A 19010-nucleotide genomic window follows, 5' to 3' on the forward strand; every position below is an offset into this window, starting at 1 on the left:
GACAGAGTACAAGGGTTTTCTCCATGGGTCTGATTATAAGTGAAAAGATGTCAGGGACCAGACAGATCAAGCCTGATGAAAAGAGATTTTGATTGGCAGGAGTAGGCTTACATATTACTGTGCTCTTGTTTCATTTACAGCCACTCCTGAGGGTTCCGACAATTCCCCAATATCCCTATGTGGCAGGTGCTATGGGTACAGAGAAGGCAGATGTTTATTCATGCTTGCTCAGGTGTCATATTTATGTTGATGTTGCCCAAGGCACTTTGCTTTTACCCTCCCAAGGGTTTCCACCTAACTCTGCTAATTCCTAAATACCAATTCACTACTGCTTTTCAGTACCAAATTCTCTGAATCTTTCACATCCTACCATCATTGGTCAAGCTCAAGAGCCCCACACAAATCAATACAATTTTATAAGCATTTATTAAGATCCTTCCCAGAACAATAACCTGCAATAGATTCTAGAGATAAAAAGCTATAGGTAAGACAAAATTGCTGTCTTCAAAGATATCAAAATCTGGTATGGAAAACAACAGATTAACAGATTGTGATAAAGTCATATATTTGACTAGAGATATAAGTAATTTGCTGTGATAGCCAGACCAATAAGTGATTAGTTCTGAATGAAAGATGAAGGGATCTTTTTTAATGGTTGATGCTTTTGAGCTAAAGTGTACTGAGAAAGATTTTAATAAGCAGAAAAAAATAAATGTGGAAACTAAGAGAACTTTAAAGTAAATTTGAGTGAAGATGAATGAGGTGTGTGGGAATGGATGAATTGATTTTGCAAGGTATCTAAAAGTGAACTTAAAGAAAATTTACTACAGGATAAGGATGGAAGTATATTAGAGCCTGATAGAATTATGTAATAGCAGCCCTTATATATGTTAGAAATAAAAATTGCTAAGAAAGTAAAGATGATTAAGTGGTAAATGGTTAAAGTGTAACTAGTGAGTGGTAGGTTGGTAGAAATAATAATACTTTTGAAGCCCTCTCATAATTGCATACTTATTGACCTTATTTGTAAATGCATTATGCTACATACATAGAGACTACATAGTACATTTAATTAATACAAGGTGTAGAAACAGGGTAACTTGAGTGAAGAAATATAAACATACTATGTGCACGTTAATACAGTAATGCGAACATTTCTACTTTGCACAGTGATAATATGGAATTGTACTTAATCTGCTCTATATTGACTTATACCAGTTTAGCACCAACTTTTTTTTTATATTTATGCAACTAAAAAGATTAGTGTAAAAATATGACCAGAAGTCACACAGAATTGGAAAAAATAGCACTATAGGTCCTCTGTGAGGCCCATTATAAAAATGTGGGGTAGAAATTATAGTGGCAGGTGACATTTGTAGGACTTTCTGAATTATACCTGCTGAGCTTCAAATTTATGGTACTTACTGAATAGACAGGACTGGGTAATAATGCAACGTAAGTAATAGGTTGCATTATTTTGAAATGTACAGCAGGATGGGGACCCTACTCTTAGCAATATAGCAATAAAAAGTATTATCAGAAAAAATTATTCATTTCAAATGTGTATGTTCAAAGAATTTACTTGAAGAAGCAGGCATAGATTCTCTCTTTTTAAAAAAAAATAGTTGAATCCATGTGGAAAAAAAAAAGAGATTCATATAAGCTGCTCTAAGTAGTGACCATTTTTTCTGCCAGGAAAATGTGCAACATTTTTCCCCAAGTGTTCACATTCAAAATGTTTCATTAAGGCTTAATAACTCAATATCTTTGGCACGATTGAAAAAAATAAGTTTATCTTGCTTTGCAATATGAATTTTGTTATAGTGAGAAAGACACATTTTTGTATATTAGGGAGTCATTGACTCATGGATTCTAACAATAATTTCTGGATTTTGCTCCCAAAACAAGTGTTCCACTTGAATTCCTAACCACTGGCAATCTCAGTTTGCAGTATCACGTTTTCCTGTCCATCATTATTTGTTCTTAGCGATATGTTTATTGAAGAAATTTTGAAAAGTCAAGAAAAAGAATAAAGGAAAAAGAAAAATTACTTGTTATTTTACAATGCTATTAAATTTTTTCTTTTAATCTACTTTATTTTGACATTAATTTATGTATGCACTCATATCATTGGGATTTTAGTACATATAGATTATTACCACCTTAAATTCAAGGCCATCAGCTTTAATTAGGCTTTCATTGCAATGGGCAATTTTACATTTCTCTGGTCAACTTTACCTCACCCCTGTAGCAAGATTTCATACCCCCTTTTTTCTCTCCTCAAACTACTGCCTCCCAAATTTCCCCCCTCTTTTCATTAGATTAGCTTGTTCTCAACCTATTAAAGGAAAAAGAGACCATCATAGTCACTTTAATTTCTCTATCCCAGACCTATACATTTACCAGCAAGTACATTTATACCCTTTTCTATCCCTTAAGTTTCAATGCAGGGGTTCTTAATAACTCCCGCTGATAGAATTCAGAGGATCTATGAACTTGAATCTTCAAAAAAAGTCCCTTTATTTTTAGTAACTTCTAAATAAAATTTGGTATGTACTGTACTTGTGATCTTACCACCAATAAAAATCAGTTCTTTTTTATCACATTACAGGTCTTTTAGATATATCAAATGTTTATACTCACCGCTATTTCAAAATTACAGTAGTATTAGCCCCATCATTAGATATTTCCATTTAATGATTTAGTAAATATTTGTTACTGATTTTAAATTACTTTTAATTTAAAATCAGTAAATTTAAATTTGTTTTTAAACAAATTTGATTTTAAATTTGTTACTGATTTTAATTACTTTTCTATATAGTTGTTTCCTTTGTAATACTATGTATTTTAATGCTTTAAAAATATATTTCTGAAATGGGGAACATGGACTCCACCCTACTGCCGGAAGGGTCCCAGCACAAGAAAAGTGAAGAACTCTGGAAATGGAGTGCTTCCCTCCCATCTAAGCTATTTCCTGTAGCCACCCTTCAGATCTCTCATGATCCTCCCAGGGCTGATTCCCCATTTTCTCTTGGGGGACCTTTAACATCCTTCTTCCTTGGAAAACTTTTCATTATTATTCAAATCACCACCACTATAAACACATCTTCCTTGATCCACTGTGTCTTGTTTGCTAAAAGTTTCACTTCCCTCCATGTCTTTCAACTGAATGAAAACGGTTTAGGCCTTATTTTGCCTAATTGTCTAATTTCTTAGCAGCTGTTTGACATTGCTGTAACCTCCTTCATTTGGTAGTACTCCTTTCTTGGTATCTGCTGGAATTTTTTATTACTCCTCTGGCTGTTTTCTCTCTGGCTGCTTCATTCTGTTCTCTACTTTTCTTCTCTGAACCTTCTCCTTAGGCGATTTCACCATTTCTGTGGCTTTTTGCCTCTGATTCACAAATTTCTGTCTCCTGCTCAGACCCTTCCCCACAGTGCCAGCCACCTTTATTGCTGCTTTTGGTGTGACAGTGATGCCATAACCTCATGATTTCCATCTGTGTCACATCTTTAGCCTTCCCCCACCCCTGCACAACACCTGTATCCTTCTTCAGTGCTTCTTTTTCACGGGAATATATGGTTATCATCCAGTTGCCCAGACTGGAAATTTGATTTATCTTTGACACTGGTTTCTCACCAGGCTCTGTTGATTTTAATCCCTATCTCTTGACACTCTATCCTTCATTCCATTTCTACTTACTATCTTTGTCCTTGCTACTGCCATTTCACAGCAGGACTATTGCAATAGCCTCTACTTGACTTCTCTGAGTGGTTACTTCTTCCACTCCAATCCATTCTTCAAATAGCAGATAGTATCATGTTTTCTAAAAGGAATTCTGGTAGTTACACTCTGGTTTAACATTTTAAAAAGGCTTTCGATGGCTCAAGGAATGGTGGCCACTTGGTTCTCCCACTTGGCTTCTAGCCCCCATCTGCCTCTCAGACTCATCTCCCACAGGTCTCCACCTCGGGTTTTGCTCTCTAACCACATGAACCCTTTCTTTTAGTTCTTTAGCTGCGCTGTGGTTCTTTGCACCCAGGGGACTACACATACTTTCCCTCTGCCCCACTCTCCCTCTACCCTCACTCAGTTAAACCTACTCGTCCATCAGTTTTAAGTCTAAAGTTGACTTCTCTAGAGAGTGCTCTCATAGCACCTCCCATACTTCCTCACAGAGCATTCAAAATTTCTAATTATATACCTTTTTGCTTATTTGATTAATATCTATCCACACATTAGAATGAACACTATGTTTTAATTATCATTCTATGGATTAAAACCATCATGAAATGCTGAAGAATACTCCATTTCGGTGTGACACAATTCTATATTGTTGGATATTTACTTTTCCTTTTGTTATTATGATTAGTACCTTGATGAATAAAAAAGGGATACATATTTTTAATCCTTTTGAGGTTTTCTTATGATTGATTCCAGAAGAGGAATCACAGCACAAAAGTACCTTTACAAACCTTTTGATAACTGTCATCAAATTAGTTTTCAGAAAATATCTCCATATATATCCTTCTATTGGAAAGTTCTAGTACTTTTATCAACACATCCTTGTCAACAGAGAGAACAAGCATGACAATTTTTACCAAGATGATATTTTAAAAAGTACCATTTTGATTTATATTTTGTTGATCCCTAATTTTTCATGTAAATTATTGTGCGGTTGGATTTGTGTGTGTGTATGTAAATTGTTTATCTATGCCTTTTGCTTGTCTGCTCATTTTTTTACTCAAATATTTATTTAGTTAGTTACTTTTACCAGTTTGCAGGAACTTTTTGTTTTTTTTTTACAAATTAAGGGAACTAAGCCATTGCTAAAGATGCTCTACTTAGATAGTAATTTTAATTTTGTTAATTGTGACTGACCAACATTTTACATGTTTATATGGTTCAATCTATTAATTCCTTGGTGTGTGAGTTTCTTCTGTTATGTTTATGCTTGAAACTCCTTGCCCAAATTGATATCAATTAGATCTTATCAATAGTTCTTATTTCTCATAATTTTTTTTGTTTGTTTAGCTCTTTTAACATTTGACTGTTCAATACATCTGGACTTTACTTTGTTAATTCACCATTGCTTACATTCAAGCTATGACCAAATGCTTTTAATGGTATTTTTCACTGCTTCATACCTGGTACCAAGAGTATGCCCTGTCTGAGGGGTCAATGAGGATGGTGATGATCTTGGCTTTGGGGACCAGAGATGCAGCTCGTTTGGGAGCTTCTTCTGAATGGAAGTAATTAGCACTCTTTTCAAATAGAAAGTCACTTGTAATGTTGGGTGGAGTAGGGAAAAATTCCATATACCTGAAGGCAGAGAAAGACAATTAATTAATTTGAGGTCTAATTGATTTCCTGCCATACTATGGATAAGAAATAATTTAAATATTTGACATCCATTTATATCAATTTCTAATTATTGGTGTTATAATAGTCAAAATAGAGACTATTGTATACACTTTGAATGTAAAAACAATCCCAGGTAATATTGTTCTAATGGACTAGTTAGGGCAGGGGAAAGAGTGAGATGAAATAGGTAGGTTGTTAAAGAACAGAGGGAAAATCCTTTACATTTGGGTTGGTGTTCTGTGCTATCGAAAACCAAAACCAGAAAAATTAGGTTTACCCTTGGCAAACAGCAAATTACACCATATTGCCTAGTAAATATTTTAAATTACTTCATATCTTTACTTAGTTAAGAATTTTTCAGACTCTGGGAGGGCTCAGGCCAAGGAGTACTTCCCAGAACTTTTGCTGCCAGTGTCCTTGTCCCCGCAGTGAGCCACAGCCACCCCTGCCTCTGCAGGAGACCCTCCAACACTAGCAGCCATGTGGCTGACAGGGTCCTAGTGCTCCGACCGAGTGTCAGGACTGAGCCACTGAGGTGGGAGAGCCGAGTTCAGAACATTGGTCCACCAGAGACCTCCCGGCCCCACGTAATATCAAACAGTGAAAACTTTCCCAGAGATCTCCATGTCAACCCTAAGACCCAGCTCCACTCAATGACCAGCAAGCTCCAGAGCTGGACACTCTATGCCAAACAACTAGCAAGACAGGAACACAACCCCACCCATTAGCAGAGTAGCTGCCTAAAATCATAATAAGTTCACAGACACACCAGGTGCATCTGAAAACACATCACCGGACGTGGTCCTCCCCACTAGAAAGACAAGATCCAGCCTCATCCACCAGAACACAGGCACTAGTCCCCTCCACCAGGAAGCCTACACAAACCACTGAACCAACCTTACCAACTGGGGGAAGACACCAAAAACAACAGGAACTATGAACATGCAGCCTGCAAAAAGGAGACCCCAAACACAGAAAGTTAAGCAAAATGAGGAGACAGAGAAACACACAGTAGATGAAGGAGCAAGGTTAAAACCCACCAGACCAAACAAATGAAGAGGAAATAGAGAGTATATCTGAAAAAGAATTCAGAGCAATGATAGTAAAGATATCCAAAATCTTGGAAATAGAATGGAGAAAATACAAGAAACGTTTAGAAGGAACTAGAAGAAATAAAGAGCAAACAAACAATGATGAACAACACAATAAATGAAATTAAAAATTCTCTATAAGGAATCAATAGCAGAATAACTGAGGCAGAAGAAAGTATAAGTGACCTGGAAGATAAAATAGTTGAAATAACTACCGCAGAGAAGAATAAAGAAAAAAGAATGAAAAGAATTGAGGACAGTCTCAGAGACTTCTGGAACAACATTAAACGCACCAACATTCGAATTATAGGGGTCTCAGAAGAAGAAGAGAAAACAAAGGGACTGAGAAAATATTTGAAGAGATTATAGTTGAAAACTTCCCTAATATGGGAAAGGAAATAGTCAAGTCCAGGAAGCAGAGAGTCCCATACAGGATAAATCCAAGGAGAAACACACCAAGACACATATTAATCAAACTATCAAAAATTAAATGCAAAGAAAAAGTATTAAAAGCCACAGTGAAAAGCAACAAATAACAAAAAAAGGAATCCCCATAAGGTTAACAGCTGATCTTTCAGCAGAAACTCTGCAAGCCAGAAGGGAGTGGCAGGACATATTTAAAGTGATGAAAGGGAAAACCTACAATCAAGATTACTCTACCCAGCAAGGATCTCAATCAGACTTGATGGAGAAATTAAAACCTTTACAGACAAGCAAAAGTTAAGAGAATTCAGCACCACCAAACCAGCTTTACAACAAATGCTGAAGGAACTTCTCTAGGCAGGAAACACAAGAGAAGGAAAAGACCTACAATAACAGACCCAAAACAATTAAGAAAATGGTAATAGGTACATACATACCGATAACTACCTTAAAAGTGAATGGATTAAGTGCTCCAACCAAAAGACACAGACCGGCTAAATGGATACAAAAACAAGACTGGTATATATGCTGTCTACAGTAGACTCACTTCAGATCTAGGGACAAATACAGACAGAAAGTGAGGGGATGGAAAAAGATATTCCATGCCAACAGAAATCAAAAGAAAGCTGGAGTAGCAATTCGCATATCAGACAAAATAGACTTTAAAATAAAAACTATTACAAGAGACAAAGAAGGACACTACATAATGATCAAGAGATCAATCCAAGAAGACTATATAATAATTGTAAACATTGATGCACCCAACATAGGAGCACCTCAATACATAAGGCAAACGCCAACAGCCATAAAAGGTGAAATCGACAGTAACACAATAAATGTAGGGGACTTTTAACACCTCACTTTCACCAATGGACAGATCATCCCAAATGAAAATAAATGAGGAAACACAAGCTTTTAAATGATACATTAAACAAGATGGACTTAATTGATATTCGTAGGACATTCCATCCCCAAACACTTTCTTCTCGAGTGCACATAGAACATTCTCCAGGATAGATCATATCTTGGGTCACAAGAAAATTGAAATCGTATCAAGTATCTTTTCCCACCACAACGTTATGAGAATAGATATCAATTACAGGAAGAAATCTGCAAAAAATACAAACACATGGAGGCTAAACAATACACTACTAAATAACCAAGAGATCACTGAAGAAATCAAAGAGGAAATCAAAAAAATACCTAGAAACAAATGACAATGAAAAAACAACTCAAAACCTATGGGATGCAGCAAAAGCAGGTGTAAGAGGGAAGTTTATAGCAGTACAGTCCATTTCAGGAAACAGGAAACATCTCAAATAAACAACCTAACCTTACATCTAAAGCAATTAGAGAAAGAAGAACAAAAAAACCCAAAGTTAGCAGAAGGAAAGAAAGCATAAATATCAGATCAGAAATAAATGAAAAAGAAATGAAGGAAATGATAGCAAAGATCAATAAAACTAAAAGCTGGTTCTTTGAGAAGATAAACAAAATTGATAAACCATTAGCCAGACTCGTCAAGAAAAAAAGTGAGAAGATTCAACTCAATAGAATTAGAAATGAAAAAGGAAAAGTAAAAACTTACACTCCAGAAATACAAAGGATCATGAGAGATTACTACAAGCAACTATATACCAATAAAATGGACAACCGCGAAGAAATGGACAAATTCTTAGAAAAACACAACCTTCCGAAACTGAACCAGGAAGAAATAGAAAATATAAACAGACCAATCATAAGCACTGAAATTGAAACTGTGATTAAAAATCTTCCAGCAGACAAAAGTCTAGGACCAGATGGCTTCACAGGTGAATTCTATCAAACATTTAGAGAAGAGCTAACACCTATCTTTCTCAAATTCTTCCAAAATATAGCAGAGACAGGAACACTCCCAAACTCATTCTACAAGGCCACCATCACCCTGATACCAAAAGCAGACAAAGATGTCAGAAAAAAAGAAAACTACAGGCCAATATCACTGATGAACATAGATGCAAAAATCCTCAACAAAATACTAGCAAACAGAATCCAACAGCACATTAAAAGGATCATACACCATGATCAAGTGGGATTTATCCCAGGAATGGAAGGATTCTTCAATACACGCAAAGCAATCAATGTCATAAACCATATTAACAAATTGAAGGAGAAAAACCATATGATCATCTCAATAGATGCAGAGAAAGCTTTCAAAATATTCAACACCTATTTATGATAAAAAACTCTCCAGAAAGGAGGCATTCAGGGAACTTACCTCAACATAATCAAGGCAACATATGACAAACCCACTGCCAACATCATCCTCAATCGTGAAAAATTGAAACCATTTCCATTAAGATCAGGAACAAGACAAGGTTGCCCACTCTCACCACTATTATGCAACATAGTTTTGGAAATTGTAGCCACAGCAATCAGAGATGAAAAAGAAACAAAAGGAATCCAAATCAGAAAAGAAGAAGTAAAACTGTCACTGTTTGAAGATGACATGATACTGTGTATATAGAATCCTAAAGATGCTATCAGAAAACTACTAGAGCTAATCAATGAATTTGGTAAAGTAGCAGGATACAAAATTAATGCACAGAAATCTCTGGCATTCCTATACACTAATGATGAAAAATCTGAAAGAGAAATTAAGGAAACACTGCCATTTACCATTGCAACAAATAGAATAAAATACCTAGGAATAAACCTACCTTAGGAGAAAAGCACCTGTAAGCAGCAGACTGTAAGACACTGATGAAAGAAATTAAAGATGATACAAACATATGGAGAAATATACCATGTTCTTGGATTGGAAGAATCAACATTGTGAAAATGAGTCTACTACCCAAAGCAATCTACAGATTCAATGCAATCCCTATCAAACTACCAATGGCATCCTTCACAGAATTAGAACAAAAAATTTCATAATTTGTATGGAAACACAAAAGATCCCGAAAGCCAAAGCAATCTTGAGAAAGAAAAACAGAGCTGGAGTAATCAGGCTCCCCGACTTCAAACTATACCACAAAGCTACAGTAATCAAGACAGTATGGTACTGGCACAAAAACCAAAATATAGATCAATGGAACAGGATAGGAAGCCCTGAGATAAACCCACGCACATATGGTCACCTTATTTCTAATAAAGGAGGCAAGAATATACAACAGAGAAAAGACAGCCTCTTCAATACATGGTGCTGGGAAAACTGGACAGCTACATGTAAAAGAATGAAATTAGAACACTCCCTAACACCATACACAAAAATAAACTCAAAATGGATTGAAGACCTAAATGTAAGGCCAGAAACTATCAAACTCTTAGAGGAAAACATAGGCAGAACACTCTATGACATAAATCACAGCAAGATCCTTTTTGACCCACCTCCTAGAGAAACAGAAATAAAAACAAAAATAAACAAATGGGACCTAGTGAAACTTAAAACTTTTTCAGAGCAAAGGAAATCATAAACAAGATGAAAAGACAACCCTCAGAATGGGAGAAAACATTTGCAAACAAAGCAACTGACAAAGGATTAATCTCCAAAATATACAAGGAGGTCATGCAGTTCAATATCAAAAAAAAAACAACCCAGTCCATAAATGGGCAGACGACCTAAACAGACATTTCTCCAAAGAAGATATACATATTGCCAACAAACACATGAAAGGATGCTCAACATCACTAATCATTAGAGAAATGCAAATCAAAATTACAATGATGGGCTTCCCTGGTGGCACGGTGGTTGAGAGTCCGCCTGCCGCTGCAGGGGATACGGGTTCGTGCCCTGGTCCGGGAAGATCCCACCTGCCGCGGAGCGGCTGGGCCCGTGAGCCATGGCCGCTGAGCCTGCGGTCCGGAGCCTGTGCCCCGCAACGGGAGAGGCCACAACAGTGAGAGGCCCGCGTACCGCAAAAAAAAAAAAAAAAAAAGTTACATGCACCCCAATGTCCATAGCATGTTATTTACAATTGCCGAGATATGGAAGCAACCTATATGTCCATCAACAGATGAATGGATAAAGAAGATGTGGTATGAATATGCAATGTAATAGTATTCAGCTGTAAAAAAGAACAAAGGTTTGCCATTTGCAGCAACATAGATGGACCTGGAGGGCATTATGCTAAGTGAAATAAGTCAGAAAATGACAAATACTGTATGATACACTTACATGTGGAGTCTAAAAAATACAGCAAAGTAATGAATATAACAAAAAAGAAGCAGACTTACAGATATGGAGAAGAAACTAGTGGTTACTAGTGGCAGGGGGAGAGAGGCAATATAGGGGTGGGAAAGTGGGAGGTACAAACTATTGTGTGTAAGATAGGCTCAAGGATGTATTGTACAACACAGGGAATATAGTCAATATTTCGTAATAAGCATAAAAGGAAAGCAACCTTTAAAAATTGTATAATTTTTTTAATAGGGAAACTATACAAAATAAATTATTTCTAACTTGAAAAAAAACCCAGAATATTTCAAGTACCTCACAGGATAGACTGCTAAACTATTTACACCTTTGTGGAAAATTTATATAACAGTTTCCTTTCACAGTTGGTCTCTCAAAATATATTCTTCCCTGTGTCATCCATACTAGATGTAATTAAGGAATTATTCTTATCTTGATTTGTATATATTAAACTTTTATGATATGTTTAAAATTCCTGAGAATAAAATGTGTTCTCTCAAAAAAAATAGCAAATTTATGTTTGCAAACTTGAATGCAAAATTCTTAAATTGAGATTAAAGTGCACAAAAGAGGAAAATCTCAGAATAGCTATAAAATACTAAACTGATTAGGGCATAGTTGCTTTCCTCCCTTTTAACTTCTGCATGATTTGTAGTATGTGTAGCAATGTGAACACATTATAGTCTATCCAGAGTAATTAAGGAGATATTTCCTGCCAGTTGATTCTGTGGTGCCTCGGCAGGTTCACTCTTCCATATGCTGTGGGAACATTCCTCTGTGTGTAGATTATGGAATCAATATGTTCAGAAGTTAATTCAGTGCAAGGCGTTAATTATGTGTGTAACCCTCTTTACAGCTCATCACTTCTCTAACCCTCAAATGTTCTAGAAATAAATAATAAGAGCAATGAAGAATTCATATAAGAACTTATTTTCCTCTTTGGCATTTGTTATTATATTTCCCAAATGTGAAGTGGTGAAAAGTGTCATCTATATTCCTGCTTAACAATTTGTGTTCCATTTGAGCTCACAGATAAAATTGCTGCTCTGCTTTCAGTAACTTGCATGCAATTTCAAAATTTATTTAGTCTTTTTAAAGTAAGGTAGAATAGTGATCTCCTAGGTGCAGAGTGGACACGGCTCTACTCAAGATGGGAAGTCAAATCTGCTCACTGGCATCGCCCCTGCCCCCCTCTCCTCCTAGCTGCATCTTAAAAGAATGAGCCTTTTATGAGGACATATTCACGTGTAATGTTGACATAAGGTTACATGCTACAGAGGTATGCATTGAGGGGAACTTTCCTCAGGGGGGGATTTGGAAATCAGGGCCATATTTTCCTTAGAAAATTGGGATAGAGCTAGAAAAATTCCCCAGAGTGAACATCAGTTACAATACCAGGTTTATTCTATTTCAGTTAAGGAAAAATATTGTGATTTTGAAATTATCATAACTTATCAAATACAAAGTAATTTTCCTCTTATGCACATGTGTGACTAGCAGTAATATGATTTTGGAAATGCTCTGTTATTGGCATGACAAATACCAGCTTATATTATAATACAACATTTACAGTCTATGTGATTAATGAAGATACATGTCACGGACTATAAAATAAAACAACCTACTGATTTATTTGTTTTCTCAAGAGTCACTGTGAAGACAAATTATGTATTTAGTTAAAAAAAATTCTAGGCACAGTAAAATAATAATATGCTTAAGGAGAATTTTAAGTATCCTTATGAATAGTGCTGATGAAAAATATTCCATAATCCTCTTTATTCAATCATAATAATTTACCAGAAAAATATTATCATTATTGCACTGTCCAAATCAAATTATAGGCAACACTGATTAAATATATCATTATAAATTAATTTCTAATTCACTATGATAGAATTGAACATACATTTATTCTGTAATTATGTAGGTGCCATGCATACATCTATAATTGCTCAGCTGTGAACGAGCATGTGTTAATAATGGACTTTACTTTTTGTTATTTTTCTTACCAGTCAATTCCCTTGTGGTAGTTGTTGCCATTAAAGAATTGGACTTCTTCAAATGTTTTGGGGCTGGGGAGATTGCTGATGATGGAAGGGTGCATAAGAAGAAATAAATAAAGTGCTGTTGTTCCTATTACAAAACAGGAGGCAACAGGTTATACAGCAATAAAAGAAGAGACATATATTGTAACAAAATTTCTGCTCAAAAGGTAATATGCAAAAGACCAAATCATTCCAGTATCAAAATGATTTCCTTAAAATCAGTTGAGTGCATTTCATGTGGCAATGATTTGTGTTCTTATATTAGTCTTCATGATTCTATTGACCTAAACACTTCATTTAATATGAGGACATAGTCAAAGTCAAGCAGACTGGTAGATAATACAGCTAGCTAGGGGAGAACTTCAGAAATCAGGTGGTTCAATTTCCCTCCTGGAGTCGGATGAGTGGCAAAAGTATCAAAGACATCAAGCACAATACCTGAACCTCAATTAATATTATATTCAGATCAATTAAATTAAATCAAACTATTCTAAAGATGTTGACCTGTGCAACTCTGTACAAGTTGCTGTAGTAATGATTGACGATAAATCTTGATAAGAAAAATACATTTGCTGCCCTCGATAGACTTAAAGTGTATCTGTGGACTTGAGTCAAGTAAACAGGTAATTGCAGCGTAGTGAGGGAGGTTCCATGATAAGAGCAGAGTGTGTTTCTAATACCTGAGAAAATGGGTGATTTATACTTGGGAAGTCAGTGAAGACTTCCAGGAGGAAGCATTTTTTAAGGTTGTACCTTAAAAACATGTTTCCAGTAAGGCTGAAAGAGGAGTGCAGGATTCTGGAAGGCGGCCAGTTGAATGTTCTACCCTGACAAGATGGGACAATCAAGTCTGATAGCTGAGACACTAGGCTAAACAGACTGGGTGATAGAACCCACTGAGTGTACATATCACAGAAGGCACAAATGTCACCTCTAAACCTGAGTCAGGCCAGATACTGAGGACCACAGCAGGAAGGGTCATGAAGGGACAGGCTCTCATAAATCAAAACTTCCCTCGTGGAAAAGGTTCTTTCTTTTGTAACGTGTTGCACCCAGGAGATTTTGTTGGATTTTCCAGCCCTAGGAGAGCTTGGAATGAACTACACAAGAGGGCTGGCACAACAAAAATGATAGTAGTTGGGGATCTGGAAGCAGAGAAGATCATCAGAGAATTGTGTATATAAAGGAAAGTAACAACAGATCTTGGGGGACCTAAGAAATCCAGAATGGGTGGCTCCTAGTGAAATGTGAGGACAAAAATTAATAAATGCCCTTAAGGAGATTTAATTACTAATTGAAAAACATGTTTAAAATGAACAAATATGGAATCAAATTATATAGAAGTAACAAAAAATATTAAAGGAGTCAGAACTGGTTAAGAACTAAATTAGAGGCCCAAACTACAGAAGAACTATCTCAAACACACTGAAAAATTTAGACGTGAACGTTATGGGGGGCAATAGCAGTCCTGAAGAACTGACCTGATTTCCTCCTGAAAATAAAAGGAGTTCAACAAGGAGAAAATGTGAGAGGAGGAACAAAAATCTTCCAGGGAGAGGAAATCAATTAGAGGTGGAGTAGTATAGAAGAGCAGCTGGAAGGGAACAGGGAATCCAGAAGGTTTCTTTCTAAATACTTTTTAGAATGGGGCCTACATAAAAATATTTAATTGATGATGAGAAAGAAGCTTGTGTTTGTGTGTGAGAGAGAGACAGAGAAAGACAGAGACAGAGAGAGACAGAGAGGGAGACTTTTGAGACACACAAGAGCTGAAAATATTAATAGGTTAACATTCCTGAGATGTCGAGATTGGATGGATCCAGGGCAAAGATATAGGGATATTTTTGAATTATTGCTGAATATTTTAAAATGAATACTCTATAACCTCATTTGGTAGCATGTACAAATGTTTAGCCACCCTGATGGTCACAGAATTGCACCCAGAGCTCCCCTGGGCTACAGAAAGTCAAAGCCTTTATGCTCTGAGCCATACACCTTCACGCTGCCAGAAGCAGGAGGGATGTCAGGAGGCCTCTGAGAGGAAGGAAGGAGAAAGCAATTTCAGCCAGGGACAGTAGACACATGGCTTGATGTTCATATGATCAGCCATAAAATCTGGGTCCATGGGCTCAAAATGTATATTTACTTTATTATTGCCTGTGCTTTCATCTATCCTTGACATTCATTTTTATCCACTGTCTTTGATATAAATATTTTGTAGAGGAAGTTTCTCACACGTTGTAATGCTCTAAGAGAAACTTTGTTCTATTTTGCGTATAATCAACTTCTTTTTAGTTTTACCAGAGTAAATGTACCAGGGTAAGTCAGTCAAATTGTGAGAAATCAATATTGACAATGGGAAATCTGATCTTCTAGAAGATTTAAGGCCAATGAATTATGCTTTCAGAATTATTGTGCTAAACTTAACCCTTTTGGAAATCCTCTCCTACCCTAGTGATATCAAAATCACATGACCTAGAATCATGAAGAATGCCCATGTGTCCACAGGATTCTAGTAGGACTACGGTGTCAACTTTGAGTGCCTTAAACCCAGGCCTACCCCACTCCCTGTCAATCCCCTTTCACTGCCCCACTTTTAGCTGATAGAAATTTTTTCCAGGATTCAGCAATGAGGTGGGATATTTCATCTTTCCATTCTCACCTCAGAACAACTGAGCAAATAGGGGTTTGAGGACCACTTTTATATCTCATGTTTATTGCAAGGGATGCATGGGTCAGGTTTAAGTTATTTAAAGACAACTTTACATTAAAGGCCAGGTTCTTAGCATTTATCTGTGCCCATTCTTCAGGGAATTTACAGCCTCTGACAGGGAGTTTTGCCAACAGAAGCAATAGGAGAACAAATGAAGACTTCAGACTTCTATGACTGAATGGATTTTAAGAATTATCACAATCATTTTCATACTAAGATAGCATTTTCATAGCATATAAAATATTATCATCCAATTCCTTTAACTTGTTTGTTTGTCTTGGGAAGACCAAAACCAGCTAAAAGCTTTATCATTTCCATACTGGTAGGTCAAATATTAAAATCTAAAAGTATAAGTTATTGTCTGTAAATACAGACAGCAAAGAAGAAAACTAGATCTTTTCTTACTAACCTGTAGTGTTCTAGCAGATCTAAGAAGTAGTAATATCCAATGACAAATGATAGAGGATATGACTTAAATTTTTAGCATGATTTTACAACATAGGAATGTTTTGTTTCTTTAGTAGTCATTCCAGTGTTAGAACTGCTGTGAGGGAGTTGGGAGAAAATTAATGCACATTTTAAACAATAACAACAACAAAAGTGGTATATCTGAAAATATGTGCTGCTTTTTTCCCCCCCGCACATGTAACTTATTATTGTAATACAAGTTATATTCATGGAGGAAGAAAAGATTTCAACAACAAATATCTAATAGTCTGGAAGATTTGCCCACAACCTTTAAAATGGTCTACATGCTTGTATTATAAATATCTTCATCTAGGCCAGTCTTATTTATTGTGACTGTTTGTTTTGTGTTATGGTTTGTGTACTCACTGATGAAAGTGCTTCTAGCCAAAGTTGTGAATTCAAAATACAGCAACTCAATAAAAAGTTTAATTAATCAGGACATGAGCAAAGTATATAAAGCTCTCACATGCTGAAGAAAGTATAAAATGTTCTAATTGAAAGTGTCATCTCATGGGTGAAATACCAATGAAAGCCATCCTTCAACTCTTTTACTACATTCTTGTACACTTGTCCTTCAGCACATGAGAAAATATCAAGGGAAAAAAAATGCCTGATGAGCCATAGGTGTATCAGAAAATAAGTCTAAACCATATTCATACATAATGATTATTTGGAAAACAAACGAACTACACAGGTAGAATATTTGAAGGTAATAATGACAGTGGTTCTGAAAAATAAATCAGTTCAAGGTTGATATGCAGTGTAAAATAATTTGAATCAAGCCAAAGCCCTTTTTTATAACTTAATTCAGGAGTTAATTAGGCAAAGCCACAAAAAGTAGAAATTAAAAATCAGATATCACAACTGTGATATATAAGCTGCAAGTTGTCAAAAATGTGATGTCTGGGGCTTCCCTGGTGGCTCAGTTGTTGAGAGTCCGCCTGCCGATGCAGGGGACACGGGTTTGTGCCCCGGTCCAGGAAGATCCCACATGCTGCAGAGCGGCTGGGCCCGTGAGCCATGGCCGCTGAGCCTGCACGTCCGGAGCCTGTGCTCCGCAATGGGAGAGGCCACAACAGTGAGAGGCCCGCGTACCGCAAAAACAAAAAACAAAAAACAAACAAACAAAAAATGTGATGTCTGTTGAACAGTTTTTAAATTGATAGATAAAACTTTAGCCCATAAGTCTAATTAAATGAGCAACTGTAGGGTCTCTTTGAGGATCATGGCATAAAGATGATCCACAGGGATGAAGAACAATTCAAATAATGAACTTGCATGGGTGTCTAAATATTTCACAAAGCCAAATAATCAAATACCATATGACCATGTGTTTCATGACCAAAAAAAAAAAAAAAAAAAGAATGTAAACAGCACAGTTGGCTGTTCTTACCTGTTTTTTGTGGCCCAATTACAAGGAATTTTGGTAAGTGGTCACAAGTTTTCTCTCTGGACCAGATGTCTTTGTGTCTTTTATCATCACATGGATTCTGCAAGAAGGAAGAATAATGAATCTTACTGTGTAATGAATGCCTAGCTCTGTTCCATAAAAATTGTTCAAAAGACAGGATCAACTTCTTGCCTGATACCCTAGAACTAGGAGTTAGACCTTGTTCTGGTTCTGGTTCTTTGGTTTCTAAATTGGCACCTTCCTTTCCTTCATGGTTAGAGCTCAGCATCAAGTCGCTCCTGCCGTCATCCTTCTGAGCCTTGGCTACGTTCTAACTGCTGAGATTCCACTCTGTCTCTGAATTCATGTTTTACTTCAGTACACCTGAGCCTTAACTTGTCTCTACCTGGTCTGAACGTAGTTTCTCAGTTTTCTGTGCTCTGCCCTAATCGTTCCTATTTTTTTTTTTTTCCCTAGTGGCTTGAAAGCCATCCTTCAACTCCAAACTTGGCCAACTTTTCCTTTCCTTTTCACACTATGTGCTATTCTCTGCTGATCCAGATAATCTCTTAGTTTGGCCCTACCCCACAAGCAGATACCATGCAGATCATTATTTCTAGCCCCTACTTCCCTCCTGAACTCTAGACCAATATTTTAAATTGAATATGTGTCACTGTTGTATAGATATGGTGAGGAAATGCCAGACCTAACATAGCCATCTGTCCAATTTTATCCCCATCTCAACATTCTTCTGTGATGCTCTCCATTCCATTCAAGTGACCAGATTCATCATCCAATTCATGACACTTCTGAGAATTAAAAGAGCCCTTAAATGAAAGTGATACAATTTTTGAAATATCTATTGACTGATACTGGTTTTATTATATTGGTAATGAAATTAATAATTATATTCAAAAATCATTTTTACAAATAAAATTCTTTCTAAAAATATGTTGACCATTAAAACAATTATAATTTTACATTTATTATTCAAATGTTAAAAATAGCATAAGATGAATAATCATTTATGGTTCACATTTATATACTTTAATCAGTTTTTTAGCCATATCTTCTCTAATATCATGTCAGGGGCCTATTACCTTTGCTGGGTTTTCAAAGCCCAGTGGTCTGGAGCATGCTGGGACATGCCCTCCAAGGTACAGGCTGTGTTATTGTACTTTGCAACGCCTGCTACTAAGATAGAAGCACAGTGCTGGATGGGCTTCTTTGGGTTTTGGACACAGCATTTTTTTTTTGCCCTAGGAATTATTGCTCTGAGTCACCGACCAGATGATGCAGAAACCTGCTAATTTTGAGTGGAACCCAGAAAAAGAAAGAACCC

At 36.3% G+C, this 19010-nt stretch overlaps 1 protein-coding gene across 1 annotated transcript in view; it reads right to left on the bottom strand.

Moving 5' to 3' along the window:
* LOC101270501 (N-deacetylase and N-sulfotransferase 4) overlaps positions 1 to 19010 on the bottom strand; it is a 251015-nt gene that overhangs the window by 23846 nt on the left and 208159 nt on the right. The window contains exons 7-9 of the mRNA XM_049708891.1: positions 17672 to 17768; positions 13062 to 13185; positions 5148 to 5322 (exon numbers count right to left, since the gene is read on the bottom strand). Coding sequence (XP_049564848.1) covers positions 5148 to 5322; positions 13062 to 13185; positions 17672 to 17768 — 396 coding nt within the window. The remainder of the gene's footprint in view (positions 1 to 5147; positions 5323 to 13061; positions 13186 to 17671; positions 17769 to 19010) is intronic.

This window comes from Orcinus orca, chromosome 4 (assembly GCF_937001465.1).
Source record: "Orcinus orca chromosome 4, mOrcOrc1.1, whole genome shotgun sequence".
Classification (NCBI taxonomy): domain Eukaryota; kingdom Metazoa; phylum Chordata; class Mammalia; order Artiodactyla; family Delphinidae; genus Orcinus; species Orcinus orca.